The 25,000-nt window shown below is 39.3% G+C and overlaps 1 protein-coding gene and 6 non-coding genes across 9 annotated transcripts in view; 1 reads left to right on the top strand and 6 right to left on the bottom strand.

Annotated features, from left to right (window-relative positions):
• Window positions 1-2,957: 2,957 nt before the first annotated feature.
• LOC123512179 overlaps window positions 2,958-25,000 on the bottom strand; it is a 28,538-nt gene continuing 6,495 nt past the window's right edge. For all 3 annotated transcript variants that reach the window (XM_045268413.1, XM_045268412.1, XM_045268411.1), the window contains exons 6-8: window positions 15,496-15,664; window positions 10,832-10,930; window positions 2,958-5,583 (exon numbers count right to left, since the gene is read on the bottom strand). In XM_045268413.1, coding sequence (XP_045124348.1) covers window positions 5,302-5,583; window positions 10,832-10,930; window positions 15,496-15,664 — 550 coding nt within the window. In that variant the 3' untranslated portion in view covers window positions 2,958-5,301. The remainder of the gene's footprint in view (window positions 5,584-10,831; window positions 10,931-15,495; window positions 15,665-25,000) is intronic.
• Window positions 8,178-8,249, bottom strand: Trnap-ugg. The gene has a single exon. It is a non-coding gene; the product is annotated as a tRNA-Pro (tRNA).
• On the bottom strand, window positions 17,321-17,393 carry Trnaf-gaa. The gene has a single exon. It is a non-coding gene; the product is annotated as a tRNA-Phe (tRNA).
• Window positions 17,875-17,956, bottom strand: Trnas-gcu. Its single transcript has one exon. It is a non-coding gene; the product is annotated as a tRNA-Ser (tRNA).
• On the top strand, window positions 18,206-18,277 carry Trnah-gug. The gene has a single exon. It is a non-coding gene; the product is annotated as a tRNA-His (tRNA).
• On the bottom strand, window positions 20,678-20,749 carry Trnap-ugg. Its single transcript has one exon. It is a non-coding gene; the product is annotated as a tRNA-Pro (tRNA).
• Trnac-gca lies at window positions 23,302-23,373 on the bottom strand. Its single transcript has one exon. It is a non-coding gene; the product is annotated as a tRNA-Cys (tRNA).

The raw sequence follows: 25,000 nt of genomic DNA on the forward strand, positions 1-25,000 counted from the left end.
ACTGGTTGGTATTCTTAACCCCCTTCAGTACTGGTGCACATTTTTACCTAGAGTTTTTTTTTTCTTTCTTACGATTAAACCATTATTTATTGACATTAGGAAAGGTCAATGGAAATCAGAAGATTAATGGCCACAGTCTTCACTATTCTAATCTCCTACATAAGTTTCTAAAGTTGTATAAAATCACCAAATAGTTGACAGAGTGAATATGGAAACGCTCATGGTACTGAAGAGATTAAACGTTTCTTTGCTGCTCCTCCACTACATTCAAAAAGCTATAATGAAAAGATACGGGTTTCTGAGGGTATTTTACAGTTGAAGTGAGAGATTAACAACATTTTACATTATGAATAATAAAATCCGATTAAGAACCTGGCCAATCATCTCTGTAGCCTTTGAAAATAGTCGTAGTGAGGGACTGCAGCGGTTCAAAATAAAGAGCCAAATTTATACTATATGTTCAAGAGTCTAGTTGAAGTGACACATATTTCTAAGGATATTTTTTTGTGATTCTAGCAATAGATTGACAAGATTTCTACTTTATAGATACGAGAAGCACTCTTGAGAACCCGGCTAATCATCTTTGGCTTTTAAAAATAGTCATGGTAAGAGAGCAGAGGGTTTCAGAATCAGGGCCACTGTCTTCCGCCGAGTGTTGCTGTGACTGTTTCCAGATATTCAATGAAGAGGATATCGTAATTCATCTCGCTTGTGACCTCCCTTCTTGTCTCTGCTCTGTGTGTGTAATTCACTGTTTGATCTGCTGCAGTCTCTGACGAGACAGCCAGACGTTACCCTACGGAACGAGCTCAGAGCTCATTATTTCCGAGAATTTACATCCCGTACCTACTCACTGCTAGGTGAACAGGGGCTACACGTGAAAGGAGACACACCCAAATATCTCCACCCGGCCGGGGAATCGAACCCCGGTCCTCTGTGTGTGTGTGTGTGTGTGTGTGTGTGTGTGTGTGTGTGTGTGTGTGTGTGTGTGTGTGTGTGTGTGTGTGTGTGTGTGTGGTCTTTTGTCTTATTTGTTCCTTTGCTTATTTTCCTGTCTGTTTATGATTGTATATTTATTTGTTTGTTTAGATCTCTCTCTCTCTCTCTCTCTCTCTCTCTCTCTCTCTCTCTCTCTCTCTCTCTCTCTCTCTCTCTCTCTCTCTCTCTCTCTCTTTTTTTTTTTTTTTTATTTAAACAAAACTTAATACAAAGGAACATGTACCCAAAGGCGCACTGTCGTGTGCTACCTATTCTAAGGGTACTACAATCTATTTCTCTACAATATTTACAAGACTTAAAAATAGATAATATACAAGATGGTCAGCATGTAAATGGAGCACTATTCGTTTCACTTCACTAGCACTATTCACGCACTGCACTACACTGAGTGTCACGTCTCTCTCTCTCTCTCTCTCTCTCTCTCTCTCTCTCTCTCTCTCTCTCTCTCTCTCTCTCTCTCTCTCTCTCTCTCTCTCTCTCTCTCTCTCTCTCTCTCTCTCTCTCTCTCTCTCTCTCTCTCTCTCTCTCTCTCTCTCTCTCTCTCTCTCTCTCTCTCTCTCTCTCTCTCTCTCTCTCTCTCTCTCTCTCTCTCTCTCTCTCTCTCTCTCTCTCTCTCTCTCTCTCTCTCTCTCTCTCTCTCTCTCTCTCTCTCTCTCTCTCTCTCTCTCTCTCTCTCTCTCTCTCTCTCTCTCTCTCTCTCTCTCTCTCTCTCTCTCTCTCTCTCTCTCTCTCTCTCTCTCTCTCTCTCTCTCTCTCTCTCTCTCTCTCTCTCTCTCTCTCTCTCTCTCTCTCTCTCTCTCTCTCTCTCTCTCTCTCTCTCTCTCTCTCTCTCTCTCTCTCTCTCTCTCTCTCTCTCTCTCTCTCTCTCTCTCTCTCTCTCTCTCTCTCTCTCTCTCTCTCTCTCTCTCTCTCTCTCTCTCTCTCTCTCTCTCTCTCTCTCTCTCTCTCTCTCTCTCTCTCTCTCTCTCTCTCTCTCTCTCTCTCTCTCTCTCTCTCTCTCTCTCTCTCTCTCTCTCTCTCTCTCTCTCTCTCTCTCTCTCTCTCTCTCTCTCTCTCTCTCTCTCTCTCTCTCTCTCTCTCTCTCTCTCTCTCTCTCTCTCTCTCTCTCTCTCTCTCTCTCTCTCTCCTAGCAAGGCAAGGCAAGACCTGAAGATACGAGTACAAACAAGAATAGTTTATTACATTTGGACAACAGAGTTACGAAATTAACTCCAAAATACAATGAAATATCTAAATAGTTTCGATAGTTTCCCACCAACGTCTCCTTTAGAGAAGACAAGTGGAGTGAGTCAAGATGTAATTATACAGAGAAGGATAATTATTCATTCTATGGTACATCACAAGTTTCAAGAGACAATTCTGATGGAAATAGGAATGGCATCTGCAACATTAGGTGTGTGAATAAGGTGTTAATGTCAGTGATGCTCTATTTCAGCAAGTGCTTCAAAATAGCTCTCCTTTTGAGATTTATACGAGTTAAAACTTAAAGCTTGTGTTAGACATTGGCCAGTATTCAGGGACGCTTTTGTTTTTTTCATCACGGCTATTAACAAAGCTACAGAGAGGGTTAGCTGGATTCTCAAGAGTGTTCTTCCCGTAGAAATCTTGTTGATCTGTCACTAGAACCATAGAACATCTTTAACCCCTTCAGTACTGGAACGCATTTCTACCACCAATTTTGGGCATGATTAGACAATTTTGCTTACATTAGGAAGGTTTTATGGAGGTCAAAAGATTAATGGCCAGAGTCTTCACTATTTTAACCCCGACATAAGTTTCTGAAGCTATATAAAATCACCATATAGTAAATAGAATGAATATGTAAACGTGTCATGGTACTGAAGTGGTTAAAAATCCATGCAAGTTTAACTATAGCTTTTACTGTAGTGGAGGTGTTGCATAATATTGTTCATTGTGCTGCACCTGCAGTCAGATGTTACATGAAGAAAAAGCAAGACTTGTAATGAAATGCCTGTTTTTATTTAGAGAGACGTACAATTCATACAAACTTGCTTCATATTGTATGGATAAGAGAATACATGGAAAGATAGATAAAAAATCAAGTAGAAATATGAAATTGTCATAAAAGTATCAAAAATTTTATCTCAAAAGATACACCACGAAATACCACAGTGACTTGGAGAACACTTAATGACACCCTTGGCGAGCAGCGGAATTAAATTATATTGATAATAATATTGCAGAGACATATAATGATATTTTGAATTGTGCTGGCGACTTATCTGATAACTTGCGATATTGTGAACAAAAGTGAAGGATATAAAGTTTCTTGTGGAAAAAAGTTTGTATGATGAATAATCTCAGAAACATTTAATTAATATAAACTGTTTAAAACCTAATAATCTTAATTAGATATAGACAATACAAACATTTTAATTCTAAACTGATCTGTTATAAATGAGATTCTTCTGGCCCTGTCCTGCTCGACACTTAACAAATTCAATGCATTTAGTCTGCAAAATAATTATTTGTACACGTTAATGAATGTGTGGTCTGGAAAGTTAATATAAATGTATCGAAGATTAAAGATGTGTGGCATCATAAGCGAAATTAAACACCAGCGAACAGAAAGGTGTGTACTGTGTGTTGTAAGCTGTACACTGTGCCACCCACACCTCATGTTGTGTGTGTGACAAGCAATTTCTTTGATTTTATGTTTTCTTTAAAATTAAAACAACAAATGTTTTCACAGGAATCAGTATACGTCATCAATATGTAAAGCGTCTTTTCAAAGCATCAACGCATACAGATAACAATGGAAATATGTCAAGCTGTTGTATCTACATTCTACGCGTAATGTATTTGGCAATGTAAATATCAGTTATACAATATTATGTAATCAATATGTATAAGCTCAAATAACTAATATTCATATACATATGTAAGTATATAGTATATAAGACAGTGTAGGGATGTTCACGTGTTTGTCTCCATTCATGATAAGCGTGTCTGAGGAGCCAGACGTGAGCCACACTGGAGCCACCGTGTTGTCTCTAAGTGGGGTGGACAATTGTGACGTGCAGTACATTTGTGTCACTAATGCTAATGAATTAATATCACCATCAAAATCTCTCTCTCTCTCTCTCTCTCTCTCTCTCTCTCTCTCTCTCTCTCTCTCTCTCTCTCTCTCTCTCTCTCTCTCTCTCTCTTTCTCTCATACACACAGAACAAGCAAGAACAAGTGAATATCAAACAGCAGAAGCCACTTAGATCCTCAGTAGAGTGTTTGCTGTGGACACCACTCTGCATTCATTCAGAACAATACTAAAACATGAAGGCGGAGGAAGGTGCAATATGTGGTTACTGTTGCTTGCGGGAAGCTGGAGGGCGTTGGTGCGGTGGTAATGTGCTGGTTTATTTGGGACATCTGCATTTGTTTTTATTGTTTCCTTGGCTTTTTGGGGGAGTGAGAAATGAGTTTTTTCTTCTTTGTCCCCCTTCCATTATTTTCTGTATTTTTGATTAGCTTTCTTGACATGTATAAAATATAAATAAACAGAGATTAATAAATGCATTAACCCCTTCTATAATGGAACACGTGTTTACCTTAAGATTTCTATACGATTAAACCATTTCATTGACATTGGGAAGGGTCTGTGAAGGTAAGAAGATTAATGACCACATTCTTCACTTTCTTAATGCCCCACAAAGATTTTTGAAGCCATATAAAGCCACCAAATAGTAAGCAGAATGAATATGGAAACGCGTTATGGTACTCAAGAAGTTGAAAAGAATCACTGGGATGAAGACGCCGCGTGCAAATACAGGAAAAGGTTTGAAAGGCTCTCACACATAGACAAACAACTTTTTACATGCAGACACACGCTTCTTTAAATGATGGAAGAAATAAAAAGAGAATATATAAAAAGAAAAGATAGAGAATAAAGAAATGCGAGAGTGCTTGAATCCACCTCTTTTAGTCCTGCATTCAGAAACGCCTTGCTCTTTCATCAAAAAATTTCCTAAGACTACTGAGATGCTTAGCCGAGTTCTCAATACTGTTCCCCCTGACGATAATGTGAAAAATATGCCACTAAAACCTTAAAAACCCTGAACTGTTTCTTTGACACTTTTGGGGAGTGAGAAGCAGAGTATTTATCTTTTCCTTTTTCTTTCATTTTATGTACTTCTGACAAGTCTTCTTGACATGTATACAAAAAAAAAGTTAAACATAGAAATTGATAAAATGAATTAAAAAGAATCACTAGGAAGAAGACGCCTTGATTAATTAGAACCTTTTGAAAGAAATTGAAGTGCACCGTAGGGTGTTTCAAAATAATCTCATTCTGGCGCCACCACCAGCATTGCCACCGCCAGAGTCACTATGGAAGACAGAGGCATGAACGAAGCAGACGCCCCGGTTACCTCCTCCTTGTCTTGCACTGGGAGTGCCTTGGCGGTTCTCCTGTAGGCGTTGATGTTGCAGGTGTTCTTCAGGTCCCGAGCGATGTCTGGGTGGGAGGCACGGCACTTGTCGGTGAGGTAAGGCAGGATGGGTTTGTTGCAACCGTCCATTTCCTTCTCGCAGCCGTTGCAGTGGCCACTCTCGTACAGTCCGCAGCTCTGCAATGTCATGATGCTTGTTAGGTTATTCTGTCTTGGTCTTTTCTTATCAGGAAGGTTTTATGGTTGCAAAACTTACGGTTGTGGATGATAGGTGGATGTAAGAGCTATATATATTTTTTACTTTATTTTCAATACAGGGACAACCACGTGGCGGTCTGATGGCTTCTTGCAAGTTCATTTCTGTTTCATGTCCCCTCTTAAACCGTCTTTAAAACTCATCTTAATCACGCTAACATAACCCAAGCTAACTGAACTGAAGCGAGAAGAACTTAACCTAATTCAAATAAAGTCACACGTGCAGTTAATCTTATTGTATTGCATTTACTTTATTTTGTCATTCACACTTCATTCATCTCTCTCGCTGACTGTCTGTTTCACGCTGACGGGTTCAAAAGGTTCTACATTTTTCGGTCTCTCGTGCCTTCTTTTTACATCGCTGGTTGTCACTCTGTTCACGCTAACGCTCAAAATTGTCTGTCACTTATATTCTATTCGTCTCTCTCTCTCTCTCTCTCTCTCTCTCTCTCTCTCTCTCTCTCTCTCTCTCCTTACATCTATTTCGGGCAAACACTTCAAAATTTCTTAGTATTCTCTTGATCTATTTCTCAGACTTACCAACGTCTTTTTTATCCATTTTTTTCTATTTTTACTCTTTTTACATCCCTGGTCGTCACTGTTCACTCTGCCACTCAAACTATCTCTAACCTTGTTCACTTCACTAACCTACCCTGACATGATCTAACCCAACCGAAGTGAAAGATGACGAATGGAACCAACTCAGGTAAGGCAAGATAATAATAAAGCGATTAGATTATTCTATTTTACATTTCTCCACTCATCAAATATATCCGTCTTTACGTTTACTTCATGTAAACGCTTAAAAAAATTCTTCTAATCTCGTCCTTTATTCTCTCTCTCTCTCTCTCTCTCTCTCTCTCTCTCTCTCTCTCTCTCTCTCTCTCTCTCTCTCTCTCTCTCTCTCTCTCTCTCTCTCTCTCTCTCTCTCTCTCTCTCTCTCTCTCTCTCTCTCTCTCTTTTTTTACATCGATGGTCGTCACTCTCCTCACTCTCCCGCTCAAATTGTCTGCGTTGGCGTGACGTGCCCTGCCTCCCTCAGCAGTGTGGTCAGCGGCGTGGTCACCTCCCCGCCCCGAAGCAAGACCACCACGAGTCATGTCTTAGTATTTCCTGCTATACAAATAAAAAAAAAAAAAAAAACGACGGAGTGGCGCTGGTAGCCATTTACATTTTTCTTTGGTTATTAGTCTCTCTCTCTCTCTCTCTCTCTCTCTCTCTCTCTCTCTCTCTCTCTCTCTCTCTCTCTCTCTCTCTCTCTCTCTCATGTACACACAAAGACGTAAGCAAATTGTTCAAATAACTCAGATTTTTTACTATTACTTTTATTATTACTTAGATTACTTTCTTTTAGTTCATACACGCAGAGAAGTAACAAAGTATTCAGATAATTCAGATTACTATTTTCTTTCATCAATATATATATATATATATATATATATATATATATATATATATATATATATATATATATATATATTACTTTGATTATTATCATCATTTTACTTCATTCACACTGAGGAATAACCAGCAGATTCAAATGAGTTTGATTAAGTTGTTTTTGCTTTCCTCTTATAATGCACCTCACGTGAGCAGAAGGCCTGTTTGTATTGAATATATTTATACGAACATCGCCCTTCACCTATTAACACGCTGAGGCCGCGGTGAGTGTCACCACTGCAAAGGGGAACACGTACAGGTGTGTGGGTCAGAGGAGTAACCTGCCACACTCACTAACAATGTACTTAGCGTTTTTTCTCAGTCTCATTCCTAAATCCGTTTAAAGAAACGCTTTCCTCTCTCACACGGCCCTTTTCAAAGGCAACATAGATGATTAGCCGTGTTCTCAAGAGTACTTCTCTTGTTAATAATGTAGAAATCATATTAATCTATTACAAGGACTCTACATAGAAATATCCTTAAACACTCTAGTGGTTTCAATTAGAACCTTTTGAGTATAATGTATATTCAGATTGATATTCTGAAACCCTATGCTCTCTCACAACGACTATTCTTTATTGTCACAAGGATGAATAATAGGATTCTCAAAAGTCCTTTCCTAATGATGTAGACACACACTCACCGTGAGGGAGTGAAGGGCAGGCGGCGGTAAACGCAAGGAAACTTTGCTCCCCAGTTATGACAAAACGGCGTAGGAATATGTATAGTGATTGACTTATCCAACTGGCGCCGCTGAGAGAGAGAGAGAGAGAGAGAGAGAGAGAGAGAGAGAGAGAGAGAGAGAGAGAGAGAGAGAGAGAGAGAGAAGAGCAAGTACCACATAGTCCTGAACACGTGACGATACGGAAGGAAGATGATAGTTATGTAGATAATGATTATCTTATCGGTCTAGTGCCGAGAAGATAAAGATATTGAGAGAGAGAGAGAGAGAGAGAAGCAGAACAAGCACCATCTAGGAGGAAGAAGCGCCTTCAGCAAATTGTACCTAAAAGAATTGCACGCTCAGTTCAGCATTTCTTTGTCACACTCACAGTTCCCAAGGCACAAAATTTGAAGGGCCTGTCCGGGATTTGAACCCGGGACCTCCTGCACCCAAAGCAGGAATCATACCCCTAGACCAACAGGCCGCTGGAAAGTTATTCTGTGTGTGTGTATCTAAACAAGAGAGAGAGAGAGAGAGAGAGAGAGAGAGAGAGAGAGAGAGAGAGAGAGAGAGAGAGAGAGAGAGAAATGGAGGGGTAATCTTATTATCTGTTTACTATAACTACTGGTAGAGTACGTGTGAGAACAGGAAAAGAACATTGCATACTTCTCTTTCTGCACTCTGTATTTGGACAACAGAAGACAACTCCAGTGCTTTTAAAGAAAGGTGTGCTTGGAAATCTTATCTATTTATTTATGATATCAGCCTGGCAATCACACACGAGATGGCCCAGACGAAGCACCAAGCACTCATATGCGCATTCATTTGCTTCGTTGATCCTTGTTGGAAAGGAATAGTCTCGTGGAAAACCTTACTATACCCGAGCTAACCACATACGTCCACCACAGAAATCAAGAATTAAGAGCACCACACTATAGTACATGTAAAATAATTAAATTACTATGCTTTTTGCATAACCAATTGCATCACCTTACGATTGACATAGAGACAACGATCTTCCTCCTCTCCCCCACCATCACCCTACGCACAAAATTAATAACCTCCCTCCCTCACAAGAATAAACTTAAAATAGACACGATGTTGGAAGAATGCAATTAGCAAGTCCTTTAGGCAATCAAATATTCCAACACCATTCATTTGAGAGAGAGACACCGACCCTCAACACACACACACACACACACACACACACTGTTAATCAAGACACGGCACATTATTACAGGCGCCTTACAAGTCCTGGACGGCGTTCCCTGCATGGGTAACAAGGCGGGCTGCGGATTGCTATGCCAGGCCGTGGTGGCGACACGCGCTGAGGGTTGTAATGCAGTTTTGTCTTCTCCAGCCCCACACTCCCCGCAGCCTGACGGCACACCGCGCCACGCTACCACACCACCAACACCACCACATTTCCAGAACGCACCACACAACACATGGTGATATTTTAACTATTTTATCTCTTTCATCGCATCACACCATATCAAATCACACAAAACCACATAACAAACACAGTGGTATCTTCACTTAATATAACTTGTTCATCTATCTAACCACACCACCACCACACACTACGCCACCACCACCAGCCCCCCTCACTGTCACGCCACCACCACCACCATCATCAAGGAATGCTGCCACATCAAACCATCAAACAACACACGCTGATGTCAACCATACCCCCACACCATCACCACACTAAGACACCACACCACACCACATCAGACCACCACCATCACCACCATCACACCACACCACACACACCACATCAGACCACCACCATCACCACCATCACACCACACCACACACCACATCAGACCACCACCATCACCACCATCACACCACACCACACACACCACATCAGACCACCACCATCACCACCATCACACCACTCAACACCACATCAGACCACCACCATCACACCACACCACACACACCACATCAGACCACCACTATCACACCACACCACACACACCACATCAGACCACCACTATCACCACCATCACACCACACCACACACCACATCAGACCACCACCATCACCACCATCACACCACACACACACCACATCAGACCACCACCATCACCACCATCACACCACACCACACCACATCAGACCACCACCATCACCACCATCACACCACACACACACACCACATCAGACCACCACCATCACCACCATCACACACACCACACACCACATCAGACCACCACCATCACCACCATCACACCACACCACACACACCACATCAGACCACCACCATCACCACCATCACACCACACCACACACACCACATCAGATAGAATAAATACACAGATAAATGAAAAAAAAAATAGAGAAATAGAGAAGGAAAAAAAATATTGACACAAGAGACAAATAGGAAAATATAAACAGACGAACAGACAGACAGACAAAAAGGAAAAAAAGAAAATAACATAATACTAAACATACTCACAGAACATAAATAAATGAATTAGATAGTGACTTAATATTAGTTAAAACTGTAATGAATCCATAAAAAAATTGAAACAGAATAATTAGATAAGTACACATGAATAAATAAGTGGGTAAAATAAACACAAATATTAAAAATTCTATGATATTCAAAGACAAGATAAAAGAAAACAAACACTGATTATCAGAAGAACCAATTGATAACCTTCAAAATATATGAAAAACTTGAAGAAGGAGATATGATAAGTGCGTGAGAGAGAGAGAGAGAGAGAGAGAGAGAGAGAGAGAGAGAGAGAGAGAGAGAGAGAGAGAGAGAGAGAGAGAGAGAGAGAGAGAGAGAGAGAGAGATTAAGAAAAAGAAAATGTGCAAAAACAGAATCAGCATAAGAATAATATGAAAGAAAGAAAAGGAAGAAGAAAACTATGATGAAAATTAAGAAAGAAAGAAAAAAAAGAAAAAAAAGAAAGAAAGAAAGAAAAGAAGTAAAAGAAGTAACGAAACGAGAAAAGAGAGGTAGAAAATAAAAAGAATAGAAGACTGAGGAGAAAAAGACAAGGTAAGAGGAGGAGAGTGAGTGAAGATGCTCCTATGCACTTTACCTGCTTGTCCGGATTGGCAAAGTCTGTGCAGTTGATGCAGGAGAGTCCGTTGAGGGAGAACACCTGTGCCCAGTCCCTCTTCGTGGTGCACCTCGCGTTCTGCACCAGACGGAGGAAGAGTGGGACGGAGAGAAAGAAGAAAGGAGCGTTAAGACATAGACGAAGGTGCATTAATCATAAGAGCAACACCACGAGTTCTGCACCACCACTCATCGACACACGCAGCCACACAGCCACGGAGGAAGGACGGAAGGGAAGGAAGGAACAAATGAGCGTTAGAACTCAAACGAAGGTGTATGAATCGTAGAACATAACAAAAGAAAAGCTAGAAGGATCGTAAGAATCATCCTGAAGAATATTTCAAAACACTTTTCCTCCAGCTTTCAATCGTCCTTTTACTTTTCTTATGTGAACGTTTTTTTTTTTCTTTTTTCTTCCTTTTTGCTGATCTTAGCTGGAGCTCTTCTTACATAGATACATAAATAGCAATAAATAAAGGGGAGTTTCAAAAGTCATAACGTAATAAAGAAAAGTTACACATAATTTAAGAATCATAACATAAGAATCTCAGACAAGCAGTAAGAATCATAGAAATATAGCGAAGCAGGAAGCATAAGGATTATATCACGAACCTAAGGAATGCTGCAGGAAGCTTACACGTGACAATCCCTATATGAGACCTCACTACACCTTTATGATCCTGTCTCTAATGACCTCTACTATCTAATCTAAAAATAAGACACAAAGGATAGTAAACATGAATACTCGTCCCGCACTGGCCCACTCACACACACAGATTCAATAAGGAGTTTTAAAAGAGGATTATATAAATATTATTGGATTAAAAGGCAGTACCTAGGCATGTTTTATACAGGGATTGCCACCTGTTCTTACCTTCACACACACACACACACACACACACACACACACACACGCACATGGAATGGTGAGATGGAATAGAAGAGACAGAGGAAGGATACCGATGGAGATGATTTTGTGTTGCTGCGGTAGTAGCACAACAATGTCCCGTCTCAGCAAACACACACACACACACACACACACACACACACACACACACACACACACACACACACACACACACACACACACACACACACACACACACACACACACACACACACACACACACACACACACACACACACACACACACACACACACACACACACACACACAGAACTTAGAAGAGAAAGTAGAAGAAATCCATAGAATGGGACCATATCAAGAAGGAACAGTGAGACCAATTAAGATATTACTAAAATCACAAGCAGCAACAGAAGAAGTACTATATAGAAAAACAAAACTCAGAGAAACAGAAGGTTGCAAAGATATATATATATATATATATATATATATATATATATATATATATATATATATATATATATATATATATATATATATATATATAAAGAAAAGTAGAAACGAGGAGGAAAGGAAGAGACACAATGAACTGGTGGCAGAAGCAAGAGAAAAAATAATGAAAGGTCAGAGGAGGAGAAGAAGGCATTTTTGGAGAATTATAGGAGACAGGATAAGGAAATGGTATATAAAAGAGAAAGAAGAGAAAAGAATGGAGCAAGTTTAACTAAAAATGATAAGAACAAGAGATTAAAAATGATGTATACAAACATAGATGGGATTTTATCTAGTAAATTAGAATTAAGAGATTACATAAAGAAAGAAGAACCAGATATTGTATGCCTGGTGGAAACAAAGTTAAATGAGGCAATAAAAATAGACATAGATAAAAGGTATAATATATGGAGGAGAGACAGAGTGGGTAAAGGAGGAGGAGGAGTCATGATGATGTTAAGGAAGGAGATAGTGGTAAATCAAGTGGAGTTTGGGAAGGAAAATCAGAAATACTGTATGTTAAGATGCATATTAATAAAAAGGAGTTAACAATCATTGGAACATATGTGCCACCAAAAACAAACTCATGGACTAACCAAGAATATAGAGACATGATAGATGACACAATAAGGAGTCTTACAAGAATCATTAAGGAAAGGAGAAAAGTGATATTGGTAGGAGATTTCAACTGTAAGGAGGTAGACTGGGAAAATTATGAAAGTGGTATGGGGGAAGATGCCTGGGGAGATAGATTCCTGAACCTAATGATAGATAATTTGATGGTCCAAAGAGTAAAGGAAAACACAAGATTCAGAGGAAACGATGAGCCGGCAAGATTAGACCTAGTTTTTACAAGGGATATACCAATTAACGATGATATAAGATACAAGTGCCCATTGGGAAAGAGTGACCATGTAATATTAGAAATGGATATAGAAGAAGGAAAGGAAGATAGAGATGAATCATACAAAGGAGACCGATTAAATTACAGAAAGGCTGATATTGAGAATCTCAAGAACTATTTTAAAACGTAAACTGGGAGGAGATGGAAAACTCATTAACGGTTCAAGAGAAATATAACTTATTTTTGGAAATATACAAAACTGGGGTCAGGAATATGTTCCGAAATATAGACCTAAAGAAGAAGGAAAGAAAGATTGGTTTAATGCAAGATGTGCTAGGGCAAAGGAGAAACGAGATGGAGCATGGAAAAGGTGGAGAAGAAACAGAAATCCAGAAAATAAGGAAAACTTCAAAACAGCAAGAAATGAATATGCTAAGGTGAGAAAGGAAGAAGAAAAGAACTATGAAAAGGACATTGTCGAAAAATGTAAGGAACAACCAAAATTGTTCTACAGATTCATAAATGGAAAAATAAGACAAAAAGAAACAATAGAAAGGTTAAAAGGAGAGAACGGAATGGTGGAAGACCCAAAAGTATGGCAGAACTGTTAAATAGTAAATTTCATGAGGTCTTTACTAAGGAATCCAAATTTGAAAGACCACAGGGTAATAGAGAGACTGTCTATATGAAAGAGATTAAAGTAACCAAGCTTGAAATAAAAAGTTGATGACGGAATTAGATGAGGAAAAGGCAATGGGACCGGATGAAGTCTCAGGCAGAATACTGAAAGAATGTAGGAAGAACTAGCAAGTCCAATATACAACATCATAAAATGCTCAATAGAAAATGGAACAGTGCCAGTGGAGTGGAAAAGAGCTGAGGTGGTTCCCATATATAAGAGCGGAAGGAAGGAAGAACCTTTAAATTACAGACCGGTATCACTAACTAGTGTAATATGCAAGATGTGTGAAAAAGTAATAAAGAAGCAATGGATCGAGTTTCTTGAAGACAACAAAATATTATCAAATAGCCAATTTGGTTTTAGAAAAGGTCGGTCATGTGTGACAAATTTATTGAGTTTCTACTCTAGAATAGTTGATAAAGTACAAGAGAGAGAGGATGGATTGACTGTATTTATTTAGATCTAAAAAGGCTTTTGATAAAGTGCCACATGAAAGATTACTATGGAAGTTAGAGGAGAAGGGTGGCTTAAAAGGAAGCACATTGAGATGGATGAAAAATTACTTAAGGGGAGAGAAATAAGGACGATAGTTAAAGATATGAAGTCCAAGTGGAGAACAGTAGACAGCGGAGTGCCACAGGGTCAGTATTGGCACCAATACTTTTCTCGTATATATAAACGACATGCCAGAGGGAGTGAACAGCTACATAAATCTGTTTGCGGACGATGCGAAAGTATTGTGAAATACTACAGGAAGACTTAAACAAGATCTGGAAATGGAGCAAAAAATGGGAGATGGAATTCAATGTGGACAAAAGCCATGTCATGGAAATGGGAAAAAGTGAAAGACGACCAGTGGGAATCTATAAGATGGGAGATGGAGTAGAACTAGAAAAAGTAAAAAAGGAAAAGGACTTGGGAGTGACAATGGCAGAAAACAATCAACCGGTAAGCCATATTGATAGAATTTTCAGAGAGACGTATAATTTGCTAAGGAATATTGGAGTAGCATTTCACTATATGGACAAGGAAATGATGAAGAAATTGATAAGTACTAAAATAAGACCTAGATTGGAATATGCAGGAGTTGTGTGGACTCCCATAAAAAGAAACACATAAGAAAATTAGAGAGACTACAAAAATGGCTACAAGAATGGTTCCAGAATTTAAAGGGATGGCATATGAGGAGAGACTAAAGGCAATGGATCTACCAACCTTGGAGCAGAGAAGAGAGAGAGGGGATCTGATACAAGTTTATAAATTGATTAACGGAATGGATGAAGTGGATAATGAGAAACTGATCCTGAGAGAAGAATATGACTTTAGAAGCACAAGATCGCATAGTAAGAAACTAAGGAAGGGAAGATGTCTGAGAGATGTTAAAAATTTAGTTTCCGCAAAGATGTGTTAAGACTTGGAACAGTTTGAGTGAGGAAGTGGTGTCAGCAAAGAGTGTACATAGTTTTAAAGAAAAATTGGATACGTGTAGATATGGAGACGGGGCCACACGAGCATAAAGCCCAGGCCCTGTAAAACTACAACTAGGTAAATACAACTAGGTAAATACACACACACACACACACACACACACACACACACACACACACACACACACACACACACACACACACACACACACACACACACACACACACACACACACACACACTCGTTCCGTAGGGTAACGTCTGGCTGTCTCGTCAGAGACTGCAGCAGATCAAACAGTGAACACACACACACACACACACACACACACTATACCTGGAATCTGAGGGGCATGTCACTAAAGCCCCGCACGTAATTGTTCTGCCACGAGAGCTTGTCCACACTGCAGAGGCTAGCGAAGGCTTCGCCGTTGCCACTCGTAAGTCTGTTTCCTGAGAAGATCGCCTCACTTCCTTCCAGTACCTCCTGTCCTCCAGTAATAGTCCTGCAGTAGAGAGAGAGAGAGAGAGAGAGAGAGAGAGAGAGAGAGAGAGAGAGAGAGATAATGTGTCATAGAAAGAGGAAATATAGAAGTAGGCAGGGAGTTTAGAATATGGAATATAGACCCGTTTTCTTGATTTTACTACAATAAGCAACAATTAAGAACACTAAAACCATTTGTAAAATCTTCATAAACATATAGAAAAGATGTGATAAAGAGTATAGATCTTGCAGCTTTTAGCCAGCATAATGTTTTCAAATGGTTGTAAAACAAAAACAAATATCATTGCGATAAATAACAATTCACAGCATTAATAACAGTGTGTGAAGTCTTTGTAAGTAGGTAAAAAAAAAAAAAAGGAGGAGGATACAAAAAGATTACATTTTGCAATCTCTAACCAGTGTAATGCTTGGCAGTGAGTAGAAGGTGAAGAAATGTCCCAGAGTGGTTTTTTGAAGACGTGCCTGCATCATTTTCAATTCGCACGGAAGAAAGCTTAGATTTATAGTGTGTGTATATCTATCTATTTAGTTTATTTTATTCTATCGTTGTTAATCTATTCATTTACCTATGTATCTACTTTCAGAGGACATAATTATAATCAGGTTTTCATGTTTGTTTGTTTGCTTGCTTGTTTTCTTTACATGTTATTAAGAGGATGAGTTTAGTTTTAATGAGTGTTGTTATTTTCCTGTTTAAAGAAGTTATATGGAAGATACTCGTATATCGGATTGATTCGTATCTTTCCTACAGTCAGAGCCCGCAGAGATTGTTAGTCGGATGTTCATGAGTGTCTGTTCCTGTTTATGATCCAGAATCCTTGTTAGACTACTACTACAATCATGAAAGAAAATCTCAGTAACTTCCTTGAAAATCTCAATAACTTCCACTACAGTCTGTAAACGAATGACATAACACGCGGAAATATTCAGAAGATCGGACGGGTTTGCACGTTATTTTGCCTGCCAATGATGAAGAAGCCTTGTTGAATTATTACCAAAATTATGAAACCCCAGAAAACCCCGGGCACGTGCACTACAGTCAGAGCACTACTGTCAGAGAGGGAAAACGAAGTTAGGAAAAAAAAATTATACACACACACACACACACACACACACACACACACACACACATATATATATATATATATATATATATATATATATATATATATATATATATATATATATATATATATATATATATATATATATATATATATATATATATATATATATATGGTATAATTATTATATCATAAAAGAAATACAAACTGCACTATGACAGAACAGAAGTGATCTTCCTCACCAGTCATCACTAACACTATACCACCACCGTTTCCTAGACGTGTGTGTGTGTGTGTGTGTGTGTGTATCGCGTCACCGTTTTCTGTCCCTGGCAAGACTGGAAGGGAAAATATAACAGGGATGACTTACACAAGTGGAAAGTATTACTACTAGCGCCACCACCACTATCAGTATTGTTACCATTACCATTTCTATTATCAAAAGTTCCTCTGTGCTATATTGCAATTACTAAGATTTTAATCAGCACTAGTAAATCCACCACACATTCACTATCCCTAGTAGCGTGGAGGTGCGGTGCATGTAGAGTCAATTGGTACATTTCATGACAAGTTTTAAAAAAATAACGTGATCCTGCCCAGACCCGGGATCGAACCGGGGACCTTTAGATCTTCAGTCTAACGCTCTCCCAACTGAGCTATCTAGGCATGAAAATTGAAACAAAATTTTGTAGAGAAAATCTGACTGGCAGATTTTCATATAATATAAGTTTGAAAATAGTAATGGGTCATATTTTAGTACATTGACTCAGCAAAAAGAAATATGTATTTCATAATAGGGCATTGACTCCTTTTAATACCAGATGCGTATAAAATATTGTTAGTTCCTCGTGTCTATGTGAAGAAATCGATAAGGTAGGTGAGGACTGTAACATTGGGAGTGGGGCGGGGCGAACGGGGCGCCATGACACCTGAGCACTAAACACAACTTGCCTCTCTATGTATAGTATTGATCGCGCCTCACTTTGAACACAGAGAGAGAGAGAGAGAGAGAGAGAGAGAGAGAGAGAGAGAGAGAGAGAGAGAGAGAGAGAGAGGCGTACACAGACACATACACACAAAGACGGGCATTTCACAATACGTATAATAAAGAAAATGATTGAGCTAAAAAGGTTATAAAAGAACTTTGCGACGAGGATGGGATTCGAACCCACGCAGGGAGACCCTATTGGATTAGCAGTCCAACGCCTTAACCACTCGGCCACCTCGTCCCGGTGTTTCCTCGATCTGCGCCATTTTATACAAATTTTGGAACATTCCTATGTATATATTTTTTTCTTTTTAATATTGGAAAGTATCATTTAGTTTTTCTTGGTATTCCTGCATGCAATCAAGTATCTAGAAAGATATTCCATGATACACGTATCAAATTTCTCTTTTGATAGATATATAGTATTGGTAGTAAGTGAAAAATTAGTAATTTAAAAAGTATTGTTCTCCTCTATTATTGCCAAACAGTGGCCGTGATCGTATAGTGGTTAGTACATTGCGTTGTGGCCGCAATAACCCAGGTTCGAATCCTGGTCACGGCAGAGTGATGTTGTCATGATTTTTTTTTTTTTCTTATCTATTTTTGGAGAGTGGAGGGAGGAGAGGTAGGAGTAGAATGGGCTACGTATTGCGTTTCCGAAACTTTTATAATAGTTGACACTCTCTCTCTCTCTCTCTCTCTCTCTCTCTCTCTCTCTCTCTCTCTCTCTCTCTCTCTCTCTCTTCTTTGTTAAATCAAGAAACGTCTAACTCTCGTAACCGGCAAAGGATGAAGAAACAAGTAAACTAGGTAAGGTTGACACAAAGAGCTGAGTGACGAAGACTTGGCGTGGGAAAGAATGTAGCCACATAAGATCAAAGGCCACACCAGACGAAAAATAAACGAATGATTACAATTAAAACATAAGATAATACCAAAAAATAAAATGAAAAAAAAAAAAATCATGTAAGAATGCTAAGATGTCGAGTTAGTTCAATTCCTTTCGATTAATCAGTTTATCTCACGGCTATTATTATCATTATTATTATTATTATTATTATTATTATTATTATTATTATTATTATCATTATAAACATTCATTTATTTTCTACTCCTCCTCCTCCTCCTCCTCCTCCTCCTCCTACTCACCTTCATTTATCTATTTTTTCTTCTGCTTCTTCTGCTTATTCTTATTCACCTACTCCTCATTTCTCCTCGTTTCTCCTCCTTATCAATTTATTTATTTACTCGATTTATTTCTTTACATCATGAATTTAATTACTTTTCATTGATTTATCTATTACGTGTGAATGAGGCTGACCAAGAGTAGCTACTTAACTCAGAAACATCAAAGTTTACTTCCTCTTAAGAATGAATATCTAAATAAAATTAAAAAGAAACGAAAGTATGCTCTCTCTCTCTCTCTCTCTCTCTCTCTCTCTCTCTCTCTATGGAGGGAAAGTAACAAAAAGTCTATATCACTTTCTCTCCTCTCTGGGTCATTTTCTCTCCAGAAGCCTTGAGGAGGAGGAGGAGGAGGAGGAGGCTACGGGTCTTTCCTGTCATTTGTGGCGCAATGCTACTTACGGAAAAGCCCACACACACACACACACACACACACGTCTCTCGGTCTCAGCCATTAAAGAAATAACAGCTCTCTCTCTCTCTCTCTCTCTCTCTCTCTCTCTGGAACCCTGACGTGAACCTCACGCCCTTTCTCTCCGTCCTTCCATCCCCCCTTCCCTTCTTATCCCCTTCTTCCCCTTTCCCCCCTCTTATCAGGCCTTGGGAATGCCTAGCTGTGCCGTAACACATCATTATGTAAGTGTATGGGGCACACACACACACACACACACACACACACACACACACACACACACACATACATACCATCTTTCCGTGGACATCTGGTGAGTCTTGTCAATAGCAAAACATAAGAAGGGGCGGTGTTAAGAGAAGATATTCATGCATTGTAGTAGTAGTAGTAGTAGTAGTAGTAGTAGTAGTAGTAGTAATAGTAGTAGTATTTATCTATCTCTTCTTTTAATTATTTTTCTTTTATCAATTTATTTCACTACTCTGATCTTTCTTCGGCTTGCCTTTTTTTTTCTTTCTTTTAAGTGAATTGATGCACGAAAGAAGATATGGATATGGACCTTACTACCCTCTTAGACTAACTTCAGTAAACTTAGCACCGAGGTCATATGTACTGACGACCACAAAGAAAACGACGAGTGTTTTGGTATTATAGTCATGGTTGTTTTTAGCTTATGGAAGACTGTCCGGCTAAGTCTTGACGTTCGGAAAGCCAGGAGCATTCCTTTCCTTCATTTCTGCATCTCAGTTGTAAGACGGCTCCTTAATCCTCAGTATTACCACTTTTAGCGTATGTTATATGAGATTCTTTGCCCTTTTCTGTAATTCAGTTTTCAGAAAGCTATAAGGTTTTTTCTTTGTCCTGCTCTTTGTTCCACTAATTAGAATGCTACTTAATTTTTCAGTATTCTTATTTTTAAATCATACGATATGATATTCCTTTTCTTGTTCTGGGTTTTTTTTTTATCAGCCTTTTTTTTTTTTTTTTTTTTTTTGTTCGGTGTAGTAACTCAATTGTCAGAAAAACACGTAATCCCACAGTATTGCCACCTTTTGCTTATACAATGGAACATTATTTGTTCATTTTGGTATTTTACAGCAATCCTTCCAGTTTTCGTCTGCCACATGTTCCCTGTCTACACATTACAGTTCAGTGTGACAAGGTTGCGTCACGAGTCCCGTGTGGGAGAAATTAAGAGATTACTCATCTAACACCGCCTACCTTTCAATGGTAGGCGGCGCACGGCCCTTGGCGGCGCCTTCAGCGGAGGCCGACTGGCTCACGGCCCTCAACCCCTAATTCACGCCCCTCACCCTCGCGTCACTTACTGCCACGCTCTGCATTTCCGATATGCAAAATAGTTACGGGCCTGTCCGGGATTTGAACCCGGGACCTCCTGCACCCAAAGCAGGAATCATACCCCTAGACCAACAGGCCGATATTTCAAACCTAGTATTACATATTATTTATAAAATAAAATTGTTTCAGTTATAATCTGATTTATTTTTTATCTATTGTGGTTTTTCTCTCACTTTGATAGAGTGACGTGATGTAAATTCAAAGTATGATTTCCAGGACACCACAGGCAGCAAGAGCTATGATGGGCGGCGCAGTCATGGGGAGCGATGGGTAGTGATGGGGAGGACATGTATTCATCGGGAATGATGGGGCGAGGTAGTCATGAAGAGTGATGGGGTGGGGCAGTCATGAGGAGTGATGGGCGGGGCAGTAATGGGGGAGTGATGGGACAGGGCAGTCATGAGGTAGTTATGTGGTGGGGCAGTCATGGGGAGAGGTGATGGGATAGGACAGTCATGGGGTAGTGATGGGGTGGGGCAGTCATGGGGAGAGGTGATGGGACAGGGCAGTCATGGGGTAGTGATGGGGTGGGGCAGTCATGGGGAGAGGTGATGGGACAGGGCAGTCAAAATTCACTAGTCAAATTATTTCTTGTTTTCACTTAGGTAAAATTACTCGGCTTGCTAACATAATGGGTGCTGTGTTGTCAGTTGTCGCCGAAAGTTAAGATGAGGGAGGAGTTTTCATAAAGAATGAGAAAACAATAACGTTCTCCTTGTTACAAAATCACACCAATGTTTGTTTGCCTGTCTGTCTGTTTGTCTGTCTGTCTGTCTGTCTGTCTCCTCTTCTTGTTTCCGTCATTTTGCGTTACTTTTTTTCTCCTTGCTCTCCTCTTTTGATTTCTCTCTACTTCTTTTTCTTTTTCACGTTTTCCTTTCTGCTTGTGTTTTTATACATTATTAATGTTAACATTTATGTTTGTTATGCTTTCCTTTCTGTCATTATTTTCTAAATAAATTATAATTAATCTTATAACTTGTTTTCTCTTCTCTTCTTGTTTGTATTTTTTAAAAAGAATCACAAATAGTTTTCCTTTCTATCTTTTTATGTTTCCATTTACTGTTAGTAACTTGTATCAATAACACCCAACAAAGAAACACAGTTTTATAAGTCCTCCTGTAATGCATTCCTACTTAAACATCCCCACTTCTTACCTCGATCGCGTTAGACAGGTTATACAGGAAATTTTCTATAAGGTTTTCAAGATTCTGTTTAACATTGATGAGTTTAACAAGGATTATACGTGATTGATGGGCAGATCAGCCTCAGAAATACCGTTAATCATCATTGCGTCCTTTGAGAACAGGCTTGCTGAGAGAAAAAGGGGTTTAGAAGACATGCATAAAACATCCGCCGAATACTGCTGTCTGCTATACGGTACTAACGAAGAAATATTTTCATTAACGCAACTCTCACTCTCTCTCTCTCTCTCTCTCTCTCTCTCTCTCTCTCTCTCTCTCTCTCTCTCTCTCTCTCTCGCCTTTGAAAATAGTCCCGCTCAGACACTGAAAGGTTTAAGAATAGCAATACGGGTCACGCAGTAGAATTAAGCTGCACATTGCAACACGATAGGTTACAAAGAGGCGTTATAACATTACACACTCCTAACATTCTCTCTCCTCTATTGCCACAATGTTTCGTGCTCCACCCTCGTAGCCACTACCAATCATGTATTCACTGACTGATTGACTGACTGACTGACTGACTGACTGATTGTGGGAATGGTTGAGTGACCAATTGACTGATTGACTAACTAACCGTTGGATTTATTGACTGACTCACTGACTGACAGATTGGCTGGATGGCTAAATGAATGAGTGACTGACTGACTGATTGATTGACCTATTGACTGATTGAATTACTCATTCACTGGCTGACTGATTGAATGAGTGGCTGAGTAACTGACTGACTAATTGACTAACTGTTTGTTGTTTGTTCGTTCCATTCACTTCATACACCAAATACGTTTTCATAAAATATTTTCCATTTACGAAAACAACAAAAAATAATATTTTAGATAATATAGGAAAAATAATGATATAGATAAAACAAAAACAAAAAATTCAGATAACTGACATAACAAATGAACACACACACACACACACACACACACACACACACACACACACACACACACACACACACACAGGACGGTGGACATATGGAATGGATTGAGTGAAGAGATTGTAACAGCAGAAAGTGTGCACAAACTTAAGCAAAAGTAAACATGGAGACAGGTCAGTATGAGCCCCGCTCGAACTCTGTAATATACAACTAGGTAAATACAGCTAGATAAACACACACGCACACACACACACACACACACACACACACACACACACACACACACACACACACACACACACACACATATATATATATATATATATATATATATATATATATATATATATATATATATATATATATATATATATATATATATATATATATATATATATATATATATATATATATATATATATATATATATATATATATATATATATATATATATATATATATATATATATATATATATATATATAAACGTAAAAAGACAAAATGATACCAATAATAAAAAAAAAACACCATCACAAAAAAAAAAAAAATAACAGAAACAAAAGAGGGGGCGCCCGGGATTGAACCGGGGACCTCTCGATCTGCAGTCGAATGCTCTACCACTGAGCTACACCCCCGGCGCCTTCTGGCCTCGCCCCGCACTTGACAGGCCAATGCTCTTGTTGGCTTTGCTAGAGACGTGGCATGAATATTAATTATAATACGTATACAGGATAGAAAGACTGACATCCAGATAGGTATTGATATAAAGGGATGAATATGGATAGAGAGATATGTGTAGCTACATGGATACTGGACCGAGAGATATAAAAAGATAGCTAAATATGCAGATTGACAGATAAACAGATAGAAAGGTGCACAAAAAAGATGAACGGACAGATAGGTACACAAATGTAGATAGATGTATAGATGCATGCATACACACTATACATATGTATATGAACAGAGAGACCGCTAGATAGATGATGGATAGATAGATGGACAAGCAGACAGATTTGGTGCTGAGTCTTGCTTCTATCATCACCGTCATCATCACCATTATTAAAATGCCATCACATATAGGGCATAACAACAGCACCAACAACAGCAGCACCAGCAACAACAACAACAACAACAACAACAACAACAACAACTACTACTACTACTACTACTACTACTACTACTACTACTACTACTACTACTACTACTACTACTACTACTGCTACTACTACTACTACTACTACTACTACTACTACTACTACTACTACTACTTCCACCATCACAAACAATTCACAAAAATAAAAGCTTAGTCATATGTTCTAATTATGCTCATGAAAAAAAACATACCAGTGATAAGAGAGAGAGAGAGAGAGAGAGAGAGAGAGAGAGAGAGAGAGAGAGAGAGAGAGAGAGAGAGAGAGAGAGAGAGAGAGAGAGAGAGAGAGAGAGAGAGAGAGAGAGGCGGACCGGATGTGTGTGTGTGTGATTTACCTCGGTCGCTTTCTGGTCATCCCAGCCAGTCTTCCCCATTACGGAGCGAGCTCAGAGCTCATAGACCGATTTCGGGTAGGACTGAGACCACAACACACTCCACACATCGGGAAAGCGAGGCCACAACCCTTCGAGTTACATCCCGTACCTATTTACTGCTAGGTAAACAGGGGCCACACATTAAGAGGCTTGCCCATTTGCCTCGCCGCACCGAGACTCGAACCCGGGCCTCTCGATTGTGAGTCGAGAGGCCCGGGTTCGAGTGTGTGTGTGTGTGTGTGTGTGTGTGTGTGTGTGTGTGTGTGTGTGTGTGTGTGTGTGTGTGTGTGTGTGTGAATTTGTGGTCAAAAGCTAAATTCTTTACTATATTCAAGAGGGGAGATAGAAAAGATCCAAGTAATTATCGCAGCATTAACTTAATGAGTAGTATTGAGAAACTGTACGATATGATGTTGTGTTGTCTCGAACACTGGTTCAAACCATACAAGGAGCAGGCTGGAGCACAACGAGGCCGAGGTTGTATTGAACATATTTTCACTCTTAGACTTTCACTGATTCCGCCAGGAAGAATAAGCGAAAGTTCTTTGTGACTTTTGTGGACTTTTCCAAGGCGTACAATAATGTACCTCGGGACATTTACTGTTAACGTTGAGCTGGCTTGGGTGCGGCGCAGTGATGTGGGGGGGGGCCATAGCGGCCATGTACACGTTGTAATGGTCCCCGACACCTTGCCTTTTGTTTATCACATTTGTAAATGACCTAATTAAGTTTGTA

Source organism: Portunus trituberculatus, chromosome 33 (genome assembly GCF_017591435.1).
Source record: "Portunus trituberculatus isolate SZX2019 chromosome 33, ASM1759143v1, whole genome shotgun sequence".
NCBI classification, from domain to species: domain Eukaryota; kingdom Metazoa; phylum Arthropoda; class Malacostraca; order Decapoda; family Portunidae; genus Portunus; species Portunus trituberculatus.